The 13,919-nt window shown below is 39.5% G+C and overlaps 1 protein-coding gene across 3 annotated transcripts in view; it reads left to right on the top strand.

Annotated features, from left to right (window-relative positions):
- The window catches only part of KCNG1 (potassium voltage-gated channel modifier subfamily G member 1), a 173,853-nt gene extending 160,927 nt beyond the window's left edge, over positions 1 to 12,926 (top strand). For 2 of the 3 annotated variants that reach the window (XM_069651158.1, XM_069651159.1), the window contains exons 2-3: positions 9,830 to 10,635; positions 11,295 to 12,926. In XM_069651158.1, the coding sequence (XP_069507259.1) occupies positions 9,877 to 10,635; positions 11,295 to 12,065 (1,530 nt within the window). In that variant the 5' untranslated portion in view covers positions 9,830 to 9,876 and the 3' untranslated portion in view covers positions 12,066 to 12,926. The remainder of the gene's footprint in view (positions 1 to 9,829; positions 10,636 to 11,294) is intronic. The other variant, XM_069651160.1, reaches the window with a different exon arrangement.
- Positions 12,927 to 13,919: the final 993 nt, after the last annotated feature.

Raw genomic sequence — 13,919 nt, 5'->3', positions numbered from 1 at the left:
GAGGCCAAGGAAAGAAGGGCCAGACTTTCTTCGACCCAAATGGTACAGATGAAGAGACCTGAACCATGGATGGAAGTACCTGAGAATCCTCCAGTGAGGAGAAGTTACATGGAGGCTATTAAAGATGTGATGATAGAAAACTACATGAAAACCTTGAGAGTCAGAGGAAGCATACAAGGAGATGATAATTAACTAAATGACTACCTGGACAGCACACTTGGGAAATAACATCTTGTATCGACATATGAAAGAAATTGGAAGACAAAATTCAGAGGAGGAATGCTTTGTTTGTGCACTCCTACCTTACAGCAGTGGGAAATCAAAGATATTTGTAGCTGTTGAAATGGATGTGCAGGCAGTGCACTGTCTATCACAGGTAGCAATGTGTAAGACCAGAGGCCAGTTCATGGGAAGTGATGCCTCAATGAAATGGGCAACTGAAGTAACGGATCCAAATGAACATGATTATGTCCAGGACATAAAGACAAGAAACAATGGAAAAACAAAACATATTGTGATCAGATATGAGAAGCCTGGAGTTAAAGGAGCAGAGATCAGAAGAGAGGCAAATCAAAAACTAAACATTCAAGGAAAAACTCCAGAAGAAGCTCAGAAGTGGAAGAACAGAGGCCAAATGCACATTTGGGGAGCAGTGCTTTCTCCAGACGGATGGGAGACAGGAGTGGTGATCTGCAGAGCATGGATGGTCTTCAGTCACTACAAGCCCACCATTAACATAGTAAAAAATGGGTGCAAGCCATTATGTCCAAAACTTGCTAAACTGTTGACATGGGTCAAGGACAGAGGAGGACCCTTACAGATAATGCCATTGGAGAGTCCAAAATTCTGCTTCAGGAATAATGGCACAAGGAAAATGGGGGAGAAGCAAAATTGTGGATGAGTTTTTGACGTCCCAGGAATGGTACATGGTACTGCAGTGATCATGGATAATTATTGGGCATGTGGATCCAAAGCATATATCAGACTGCCGAGAAACTGGAGAGGTATATGCACAATAGTGAATGTCCATGTTCCAGCATTGGTGATCCCAAAAACTGATCTGAATATTGACAGCTTCCCGAAAGCAGATGCTCACCTGAGGAAGAAGAGATCTGTGGAACTCATGATTTGAATGAAGAGAGAATTACTTTTCTGCTAAATCAGTAGAAGCTTTTCATGCAATCCCGTATTAACACAGACTGTTCAGCCTAACCTCATCAGTGTTCACGACAATTTTCATGCCAAGAGTTCAGGTTGAAGCAAATACTAAATGGTTGCAGATAACCAGAAGGGAGTTACTGCAAACGATCAACATGACCATTAAAGGATTCAACGCAATCAACAAAAAGTTAAGGGCAATCAGACAAATGACTCTCCAGAACAGATATGTCCTTGACATGATCACAGCTATGGATGGAGGTGTTTGTGCAAAAATCGGAGAATCATGTTGCACATTTATACCATCTCACGGTGAAGAAAATTGAACTTTTACAGAGGTCATAGGTATGCTGACAAAACTACAGAATCAGATCATCAATGAAACTGACGAAGTGTACGATGACAGTTGGTTTGGATCACTATTCCTCATGGGCTCCACAGTGGATGGCAGATGCATTAAAATTCCTAGGAACCCTGCTAGTGATGACATTACTCAGATTCTGTGTTATCAAGATAATAATCTCTCAGTGCCAGAAAACTGTGAAAAAGGCCATAGGGATGAAGATCATGATTGATATCGAACCGGGATGGAAACCCAAGGACCTGACTGATAGACTTAATGAAAGCCAGCATTTATGCACCAGAACGAACAAAGCTTCGATATCCCAGGAATCATAGAAATGATGTGGGAAAATGGATCTATTGTAGTCCAAGTGGACAATGTCAACTAATGACATGGAACAAAGATGAACACGTGAGAACAGTAGGAAGCTTGATGGGAGTCATTAAGATATGGACCCCAAAGATGTATTTCTTCAAACCTCTGTGCAGATCCAGAGGAGGAAGTAAAAGTGGATCCAGAGGAAGAAGTAAAAGTGGATACCAAGGAAGAAGCAAAAGTGGTCAATGAATTGCCCAGAGAGGGGAGTGTAGAGGAGGTTCCAAACACAACCTGCACTCCAACCGTCCATTTTGATGTACCAGGAACGTTCACACAGAAATATGTGATGTATGATGAGTAAATAAATCAGCAGAGAGCTGTGGTTGGGCTCTGTCCATGACCAGAGTGAAAGCACCCCAGCACAAGGTGGAAAGTCAATAACAAAAGGAAGGAAAGAGCCTTAAATAAGGACCCTCACCTCCCCTGCACGATCAATCCACTGAAACCAGCCAAAATTATTCAAGATGTAAATCAAAATTAGTAGACAGGCACATTTGTAAACACAACAGTAACTTATATAGACTCTCAAATAGTTCATTTATTAATGTAGTCAAAAAATAAAACAAATAAAGAGCTCTACACATTTTGGATATTCCCCTTCATCAGGAGCAAACTTAAGTTGTCAATTCAACAGATTCATTCTTCCATTACTATAAGGCAAACACAGTGTATTAGCCAATTATATACTCATATACCCAACATGCATAGCAAGAGAATACATTATAACAATCATAGAAAAATGAAACTCCCATGTTAAGGATCCCTATGGTGACTAATGTTTATGAACTAAACATCCATCCTGGTGAGGAGGGTAACTTTCATAATCTGCACATCACAAATTGGCCCAATCTGTAGAAAAGTAGAAAACACAGTGTGGCTCTGTCGAGTTCTAGAATAGCTTAACTCCTATTAACAAGCTAAAGAGCAGGAAGCGATCTTACCTAAGGATGATAGGCAGAGATCAAAACCGTCTTCTCCTTATTGCAAAAGGTGCTAGAGTCTGTGAGACTGATCTATATAATCACAAACCTAAGTGTCAGCAATGACACTCAATACTAGTCTAATGTATAAAGCATCCCAAAGTCAGTAATCCTACTAGATACTGGTCTAACGTATTCGGTTTCCCAAGGTATGTAAATGTAGAAAGAAACTGTTCCTACCTTAAAGGGATTAGTCCAGTGACTCAAACGATCAATGCAGAATCAGGATTGGTGTATGCAACTGTCAGCAGGCATGGTGTAAATGGCTGTAATAACAAAAGCATTTGGGGATTAGGGCACTACTCCTGTGTACCTCTTCAGACATACAATTTAATGTGGTAGACCCACTAGTAAAGATCCCTACTCACCAACATGAGCACGATGTAACCAGGCTCATGTTCATATATCTGACAAGCATTCAAGCATGCAAAAGTATGCTTAAGTTGCAGTAATTGCAATAACATAATAACATTTATGGACTGAGCTGCCATTGTATAATACTAGAGGTGGTACATAATCCTCAGAGAGATGGGAGTAGTGAAAAACTGTATACACCCTATTTGATGTCTTATATGAGAATGAGAAGTTCTGTTGGTGATAATGTGTATTTTAAATTGGTATTACAGAGACTAGTTAGTCAATATAATTATAAATTTAATGTACAGTCCAGTTTATGAACCTATGTGGAACAATACACATCACCAAGGTATTTAGCTCATTAGATTGTTACTGTGTTGAAGGGTCCCTATTTGATTGGATTGCAAATGATGTGGCTTATGCCCTGACTTGTGGGAAATATTGTTTGTGAGAACATAACATTCTTTCTTATACATTTATTCTCTTAATATCATGTTCTTCCCCTTCTTCTTCGAGGATCTTTGACAATTTGTGACACCATCATCACCCTTCCAACTTACAACTGTCACAATTATTGAGGCATTCAGCCTCCTCCGGCTCCTAACCTGATTGGAAATGCGTGTTACCATCCCTTTAACACTGGGTCATGTTTACACATTGACACAGTGATGTCATACATCACGTTATATAAAATGTCAGCCATCTTGGGTTGGTCGCCTGTATGCTTGTCAGATATATGACCATAAGACTGGTTACCTTGCGCTCACGTTGGTGAGTAGGGATCTTTACTAGTGGGTCTACCACATTACATTGTAGGTCTGAAGAGGTACACTAGAGTAGTGATCTAAACCCCAAATGCTTTTGTTATTACAGCAGTTTACACCACACCTGCTGACAATTACAGAGACCAATCCTGATTCTAAATTGATAGTTTGAGTCATTTGACTCATACCTTTAAGGTAGAAAGAGTTTCTTTCTACTTTTACATACCTTGGGATACCGAATATGTTAGACCAATATCTAGTAAGATTACTGTCATAAACGGCAGTCAGATTTCTGGACCTGGACCTGTAACACCCTATTCTCGCAGGACTTCTTCTGCCCATAAAACCTCAAATCCTTTCTATTCTAGATGGAGACTGTTTGATACATTGCCTGGAAAATGGGGTTTGCATTATACACATAGTAAGTATTACATGATTTGAGATGGTCTACGTTTATTAGCAGCTTGTGGAAGTCGCTTGCTGCTTCTGATTGAAAACATGGAGTCTTGTAGCTGAGCTTTGATCTGCGTTCTCGCAGCTCTTCAGCAACTTCTTTGGTAATTCCTTGCTGCGTGTAATGTTCCACACGCGAACTCTTGCTACTGCGATCTCATTGCCGCGTGTTAAATCTACACACGGTTTCCTGGAACTATTGTAGCCACGTGCAAGAAGACAAACGTGCGGCTCTCCTGGCTGCGTGTACTGTTGCCACGTGTAAAATCTACACACGGTTTCCTGGAACTATTGTAGCCGCGTGTAAGAAGACAAACATGCGGCTCTCCTGGCTGCATGTACTGTTGCCGCGTGTAAAATCCACATGCAGTTTTCCTGGAATTCAAATGTGCTATGTTCTGATTGAATCCTGTCACCTGTGAGGAAAAAACAAGCAGATTTCTAACTTATCCTTCTTCATTTCGTGATTGAGTGTTTTTATTCACATTATCTTCTGTTCTACAAGGGAAAGGAAGTATTGCCGACAACTGTTCATTAAGAAGGTGATTGTCCACAGTACTTTGGAAGCTATCCTGCGGTGCACCAACCCGGTATCTAGCATGGGTCTCGTGCTGTTCGGGATAAGTTTCCCTTACTAACCTTCCCTCCTTTTTTTCATTGGTTCTATTTTGGATTTCCTCAGAGACTGGTTGTCGGAGCTTCCCATTATCAGCATTCAGGTTAGTGTTGTCCAATTAGTTGAAATATTCATAGGAATTTATGTTGGGACATATCTTCATTACACTTTATTTTATCCTAGGCTGACTTCCAATTGTTTTTCCCATGCCCTTTACACTGATCCCTCCCTCTGACTGGCTAGCTTAGTCATAGAGTGGTATCATTTGGAAGGTCTATTTTGAACTTCACTACCTTCAAGCCATTTCTATCCTCAAGGATATGGAAAAACCCTACCAATTGTATCCTTTATGTTTATACCTGTATCCTTTACTGGTTAGATACGTGGTTAATTTATGACAATTGCTGACTTTGGGATGCTTTATACATCAGACTAGTATTGAGCGCCATTGCTGACACTTAGTTTTGTGATTATATAGATCAGTCTCACAGGCTCTAGAACCTTTTGCAATGAGGAGAAGATGGTTTTGATCTCTGCCTCTCATCCTTCGGTAAGATATCTACCTAGTTGATTGTCAATCTTGAGCCTCCTGCTCGTTATCTTGGTAATGGGAATTAAGCTATTCTAGAACTCGACCGAGCCGCTCTGTGTTTTCTACTTTTCCACAAATTGAGCCATATTGTGATGTGGAGATTATGGTGAAGAGTTACCCTCCTCACTAGGATTGCTGTTCAGTTCATTAAAATGATCTACCATTGGAATCCAGGTGAATAGGCATCCTTGACATGGGAGTTTGATTTTTCTATGATTGTTATATTGTATTCTCTTGTTATGCAAGTTGGGTATATGAGCACATAATTGGCTAACACACTGTGTTTACCTTATAGTAATGGAAGATTGAATCTGTTGAATTGACAACTTAAGTCTGCTCCTGATGAAGGGGAATACACGAAATGTGTAGAGTTCTTTATTAATTTGTTTGACTACATTATTAAATGAACTATTTGAGAGTCTATATGAATTACTGTTATGTTTACAAATGTGTCTGTCTATAAATTTTGATTTACATCTTGAAGAATTTTGACTGGCTTCTGTCTATTGGTTGTGCAGGGGACACAAGAGTCCTTATTTAAGGCACTTTCCTTCCAAGTGTTATTATGTGGCAAGATTAACCTACATTAGTGGGCAAGTCTGGATGTATTTTCTTATTGTGGCAACCATGTTTTAATGGGTATCAAGAAGAAACCACATATAAGTGTTCATATGTGGCTAGACTGTTCTACTTTAGCATAGTCAGAATGGCCATACATTCTTGCAGTGACATGGCATTTTTGCTGGACATCAAGAGTAAAGCAAACTGAATACATATAATTACATGGCTAGACTGGCAAGCTTTGGTGCAAGCAGTCTGGATATATTTTCTGACATGTCATTGCATTTATTACTGCCACGAACAGCAATGACAGTTTAATTAGTGTCCTTATGTGGCTAGACTGGCTTGCATTGTTGACATGTTTTCATACTGTGGCTTTGCATTTTACTGAAAAAGCCAGCAGAAGTATGTTCTTACATGGGGATACTGGCATATATTGCCAGACACATTATGGGCATGTTTTATTATAGTATCATGAGCGTAATTATGCATAAAATAAACATGAGTATGTTCTGTACGGCGATGTTGACAGATATTGTTGCAGGCAGCATGAAAATGTTTTTATACTGGCATGCATTTTTGGAAAAGGCATGATGAAAATGCCTAGTTATCTTTTTCATGCCTACAATACGAATTGCAAACTGGGTGGCTTTTTACTCAATTTTGTCCGGAATTGTGCTATAAAATGCAAATATGAACTCTTGGTTTGGTTAGGGCACTGCCTCACTACGCTTGGCTGCTCTTGCAAACTAGAAGGAAACATTTATGTACCTCCAATTAAAGAAAATCTCTACAACTCAATTTCCTTATTTCTGGAATGGTTTTAGCTTTCATCAGTCATCATTGGGTGTCATTCGGGAGGGCTACTGCTGATATGTTCCTTTCTTTTCTTCTTAGTTGGAATTCAGTATTATATGGGAATCCCTTCTCTGTTTGGTTAATGATTCTGGTTTTGATTTTGTAGTTTTTGCCTTTTCAGATTTGTGTATGGGGATGTAGAGCACCCCGTCACATCTGCTTGAGTTAGGTACACATTTTCAATTGTTTTATAAATTAATAAATAAATATAACATATTGTGAATTCTACCTCTTCCATGAGGTCTGCATAATGAGTATTCTGCTGACATCACTGTTTCCTTCCTGTTACACTAACATTGTATTCTTCCCACCCAAAATACAGCCCTGTGAAGGAGTCATAAGGCATTGGTTGCTACATAATGCACAAATATAGTGAATGCAACCATGACAAACGCATACCATACTTTGTATAATAATATGGCATTTGCATTGAATGGAGATGTTATTTCTCTAGCTCCAGAAGCAACGTTTCAACACGTGTTTTTGCACATTAAGGACTTTTCACTAAATGAATTCTAAAATGTAATTTCTATATATATGTTGACAATACTTAATTGACTTAAGTAGATATATTGTGCGTATTATCACTCAGTGGTCCACCGATCAGAAGGTCTTACATGTATGACACCAGACCGTGCATGCAAAACTCTGGACCACAAAAGAAACACTGAGGGGGTCATTTTCGCTACAGCTTGGCATAAAAAGCATAAATAAAACCTGTATGCATCCTTTTGACATCCCGCCATATGTTCGTTGATGGTGCAGCGGAGTGGAAATACTCCTTCCACCGCCCCAATGCGATCCACCATACAATTCCACATGCTTTACTCCCAGCATATCATTTTCATGCTAGTGGTAATATTGAATTTGTATGGAATCCACCTGCTTTTTACACCTACAAAAAGCAGGTGTACTCCATAGGAACCCTTTGTAAATGTTGCCTGCCAAGTGTAAATTGCAGGTAGAGCTTAAGCAATTTGCGCTATGAAGCACAAAACAAAGGAATTAAGACAATTCCACCTGTTTTTACACCTCCTTTTTGCACTTTGTAGTGCAAATTACAAAAATTGCACTAGGGTACCTTTTCTCACTTAGGTGAATACATATAAGGTACTCTATGTGCAATTAAGGTCTTGGATAGTGACTTAACCACTGGAAGTGTTTGGAGCCTTCTGTATACTACAATAACTGTACTGGTTAGTTGGAGCGCTCAGCATGGGGTGACGCAAAGACCTCAAAATAATTGAAATATAATATTTTACTTCCAGCAAAAGCTAAAATTAGCAAGACCTAATTTACTTCTTGCCAGCATATAATAAAAAACGAACATCTTTCATTTCACACTAAGCTCAAAGTGTTCGTAGTGAAATCAAGCAATGGTAAATATCACTGGCCTAGAATCACATATCTAAAATATACCTTTAGATCCCAAAAGGTAATCAGCCAGAGTATCACCTAGACAATGGGCCTCATTACAAGTTTGGAGGTAGCCATGCCCTTGTTAAGGGCATGGCTACCCCCAAACTCTGGTCCGGCTCTGGTCCCACAGAAGGAAAATAACCGGGCTATTCTGACCTCGGCGGGCCCGGTAATTCCCCTTTCGCGGGACCCGGAGCCGGTACGTCCCCATTCCCAATTGAGCCCCCATAGGGCTAAATGGGAATGGGGAGGATGGTAGCAGCGTTACCGTTGCTGCCTTCCTGTTCTGCTTACGAGTGCCGCTCTGCACGCCTGGTCAAGCAGAACTCATGACGTGGCGGCATGGTAACAACAGCGCCGGTAGCACTACTGGCCCATTGTGGCCTTACCGCCACAGACGTAATGAGGCCCAATATATCTCTTCTGACTAATTGTCTGTGATTATGTTTGTACGTGTGAAGGCCTGAGTAATAATAACCTGACTGAAATATTTGTCACTGCCTTAAAATAGCATGGGTGTATGATAAGGTATGCTGTTTCACCAACTTGTTTGCTGTTAAGTAAGTCCATTGGCCGATGCTGCAATATTAAGCTATACCACCATGGTAGTGGTTTCTTTTGATAGATTGATTAGCACTTCATGTTTGATTGTACCCTTTAAAAGAATGATGCATCTTTAGGAATGGTTGCACATACTCCTTCTGATAATTGCACTGATGGAGCCAAACCACTAAACCAGAAATTAGCATTACTTTGAAATACACTCCACAAGCACTGAAATGCCATAGCTGCATCTAGCCATCCACCCCCTTTTCCATTTCCAAACACATTTGTTATTTTCGCTAAAATAACCTAAGCAGATCATTCTTAACTTACTCCTTCTGATGGCACCCTAAACTGAATCAGGATTTATGAATTACATTGTGCAAACACATGGTTTTAGTGAAATTGAAAGTGATTTCTGAAAATATTCTCTGCAAAAGCGTTGGGAAACATGCTAGGCTATTCATTTCTTGCCCCATTTGCCTGCAACACCCAATAACATCCTAAATATGAATGAATCAAGAAAAATTAATTGGGATTACCATCCAGTTCGTGCTAACTTTTAGCCATCATTAATACTTTGCAAACATAAATTAAACTGCACTAAATAATGTTGGATTGCTGTGTAAGAACATGTTGCTGTTGTTGCAAATCGTCCAGTCATTTGAACTATGTTTTATTTTATATGAAAGAGAACATTGCAACAACTGTTTATTAATGGATAAATGCACTTTCCATTATGCCCAATATGTTGCATACATAGACATATTACAGGAATACTAAAATATGTTTTTTTATCCATTGCAGATTTCTATTATTGCAATATCAATGTGATGTGAGACCCCATAGTCAAGATGACAGCTCTAGGAGGAGATAATTCGGATTATGACTACAGCGCCCTCAGCTGTGCCTCCGACAACTCATTCCCACACCCATTCTTTCAAGAAACAGAAACCTTAAAAGGGGTCTTTTATCAACGGGCCAAGGTCATTCCACCGGAGGAAGATCTCTACAAAAAAGCTCAGCCTCAAGACCGCAAACACCACGCGATCATCAATGTAGGCGGCATTAAGTACTTACTCCCTTGGACAACCCTCGAGGAATTCCCAATGACACGGCTAGGACAGCTCAAGTTTTGCAACAATTTTGATGAAATCTTAAACATTTGCGATGACTATGATGTCACTTGTAATGAGTTTTTCTTCGACCGCAACCCAGGGGCTTTCAGAACGATTTTAACTTTCTTGCGGGTTGGAAAGCTGAGACTGTTGCGCGAGATGTGCGCGCTCTCGTTTCAAGAAGAGCTTCTCTACTGGGGAATTGAGGAGGACAGTCTGGAGTGGTGCTGCAAACGGAGGTATTTGCAAAAAATTGAGGAATTTGCAGAGTTCAACTTAAGGGAAGACGAGTTGACGGAGAATGAAAATCCCTCTGAAACAGTAGAGGAGACAAGGTCTAGTGTATGTATGAGAAAATTACGGGATATGGTTGAAAAGCCTCAGTCTGGACTTCCTGGGAAAGTGTTTGCATGTTTGTCTGTATTATTTGTGACAATTACTGCAGTAAACCTCTCTATCAGCACCATGCCTGATTTAAGGGAAGAAGAAGAAAAAGTAAGTGGTTTACAGTAGACAACATAAAAGTATGCAGAATTGCAACGCTGCTTTAGACAAATAGTATACATGTATGTGTCCCATTGAAAAGTCTATTTATGTCCCAGTGCATAGATGCCGCCATGCCCTTTGTGCATAAGGCAGGGGTTGTGGAGTAACCTTTTAGGATGATGAATCGGGAAGAACATCATGCTATATTCATGCAGACCTTTTTTGTTCCATGTTAAATCTTTGAATTCCAGTTTCCATGCATGAAAAATACATATGCATATATATTTGTGTGAAAATCTCAGAGGTTACAATGAAGCTGAAATTTCCTTAAGGAGCTCTGAACAAACTCACCCAACCCTAACAGCGCATGACACAATATAGGTTCTGCTTTAATGGAGAATTTCTTTCTAGCCCTGGGCATGGTGGCGGGCCTTCAATCTTACAAAAAAGCTGGGACGGAAAATCAGATTTCTAAATTCGTATAAAATTCTAGCTTTCCACTAACTTCCTTGTAGCAATAACTCTTTATTCTTTGAAAGTAATGTTTTTTTTCTGGCATAGTTGCGTAAAAAATAAGTTGCTTATAAAGTGTTCAAGTTAAATGATTTCTTAAGTGCCTTGAAATATGGTCTTCTGCGATGATAAGCGTCTTGTTTGTTTTTTTCCAGGGGGAATGTTCCAAGATGTGCTACAACATTTTCATTGTGGAATCTGTTTGTGTGGCATGGTTCTCGTTAGAGTTTTGTCTAAGGTTTATTCAGGCACCAAGCAAGTTTGTCTTTCTGAGGAGGCCGCTGAACCTCATCGATATTGTTGCCATTCTGCCATATTATATCACATTGATTGTGGACAACACTTCTACTGGCAAGAAGAAGTCAAGCTCTGGAAACAGTTACTTGGATAAAGTAGGGCTGGTTCTACGAATACTTCGGGCCTTGAGAATTCTGTACGTAATGCGCCTGGCCAGACATTCGCTGGGCCTGCAAACATTGGGACTCACTGCCCGGAGGTGTACACGGGAATTTGGGCTTCTGCTTCTATTTCTTTGCGTTGCTATTGCACTTTTTTCACCACTGTTGTATCTTATCGAAAACGAAATGGCGGAAACACAGGAGTTCACGAGTATTCCTGCCTGCTATTGGTGGGCGGTAATCACCATGACAACTGTAGGATACGGTGACATGGTCCCAAGAAGTGTTCCAGGCCAGGTTGTCGCGCTGAGCAGTATACTGAGTGGGATTCTTCTCATGGCATTTCCGGTGACTTCCATTTTCCACACTTTTTCACGCTCCTACATTGAACTGAAACAAGAGCAGGAAAGACTTATGTGCCGAAGAGCCCAACTTCTGATGAAAACAAGACCTCCATTTAGTAATATTGCACATGGAGGTGATATTCTATTTGACAGTGTCTCTTCTGAGACTAAGGACAATGCCTAAAGCAAATGTGACACAATTCAACGCTGCTCAATATTTTCAAGTTATAAATGACTTCTCACCATTTGCACATCAAGTATTTGATGACAGCCGTCTACTACAGTAGCAAACAAAGAATATGTCATTAAAGAGGCTCAGCCCAAAAATCTATTTATATTTTTGCTTTTAATATATTTTTTAGCTATGTTTGCAATCTTCTGAGAAAACATCTGTACACTTATTAAGCACAAACGTGTTTTGCTATCATGAGCTGAACATAGTGTACAGAAATTAAATGTTCAAAGTTTATGACGTTTCTTTTTTATTTATCATCTTTCTATAGATGTATAACTTGAACATATGTAACATATGGTAATTTTCCACACAGTTATTACATTATTTTGGAAAGAAAGTGGATGATTTTATTTGATCCATAATAGCATCACATGGTGCAAATGTATATTGACAGAGGATTACAAGGCATATAGTACATTTTGATATGTATGTTATGTTATGTCAAGTGAAATTCCAGTTCAAAGCACTGAATCACAAGCCTTTTAAACAACCCATGCATTTCTAGTCTTACCACTGTGCTGTCATTTTATTCACGCCTATCAATGAATATAAAACGTCTTCATTTTTGTATTAAATCGCTTACACTGAATGTTTGACACGGTAGACCTAGCAAACGTTTTTACACCACAAATAAGTTATTTCTCTTCAACTCACGTTTTAATAAAGATATTTTGTTTCAAATCACTAGGTACTTCACAACACTCACACCATGGCACTCACACAGCACTCACACCATGGCACTCACATTGTGGATTGCTACTTTCTATTCATCCCGACCTGCTCTCTAGAATTAAAACTCTGTTTATTTGCTGTGTGTTCATTTCGTTATATCATGAAAATATCAAATGTATTAGGGAAATCAAAGTTGAATACTTTTCTTCAATTTAGGCTTTGACAGCAATTATAGTAAGAAAGCATGTCTGGCTACAACCAGCTAGCTGCAATGCAAGCACACTTTCCCGAGCTTTCAATAAGTCAAAAGACATAAGATGAGGTGTGTCTATGAAAGAGGGGCATGCGTAGACTTTCAGAGAAATTGGCTCATAAAATCTGACTTTCAAGATTCAGAAAAGATTTCCTTTGAAAAGAACAAGCATTAAGATAAGTTAGGAATGTTATAAAGACAAAAGCAGGAAAGTGACTTGTCATCAGAATGGTGAGATGTAAGTGCTGAGGGACAAGAACGCGTTCTCACTTATCAACCAATATACATGAAAAAGGGGGTAGAAAGGAAAAGGGCACAATACAGTGTAGCCGTAGTTCAAAGAAGTAGAAATGGAGATCCAACTGATACAAGGGGAAAGATATGACGAGAGGAAAATCATGGTTTGCTAAGACATGGCTACATCTAAATGACTATAGAAAACTGGGGGGGGACAGGGACAGTTTCAAATAAAATGATTAAATCTTTACTCTTTATAGAAAGTTGTGACAGTAAGAAAATAGATGGGGATGCACGCAGGCAGTCTAAAGAATTAAATGATTTGCAACAGAATGAAGAAGGGGGTGTTTAGAAAAAAGAGGGAAGAGACATAGCACTTCCATCCTCCCCGGAGAAAAGCATCAAAGAATATGCACACCAATTTAAGACTGATCATTTTATATTTTTCCTTTTTTTAAGAATTGTATTCCTGTGGAAAATGGCAGAGTCTAGGAGGGCTACATGGCCAACATTTGCATGTCCCCTTACTTAACTATATAGCCAACCATAAGGATGTTCCTGATATTTGGGAGTTCAGGCTAAATTAACAAAAAGTTTGAATTGAGTTCCCGTGCCTTGATGCTAGTGACAAGTGGAAATCG

Source organism: Ambystoma mexicanum, chromosome 3p (assembly GCF_040938575.1).
Source record: "Ambystoma mexicanum isolate Mex_15411 chromosome 3p, UKY_AmexF1_1, whole genome shotgun sequence".
NCBI lineage: Eukaryota > Metazoa > Chordata > Amphibia > Caudata > Ambystomatidae > Ambystoma > Ambystoma mexicanum.
Note: the sequence above shows the minus strand (reverse complement) of the source record. Positions and strands in the feature narration are given on the sequence as shown.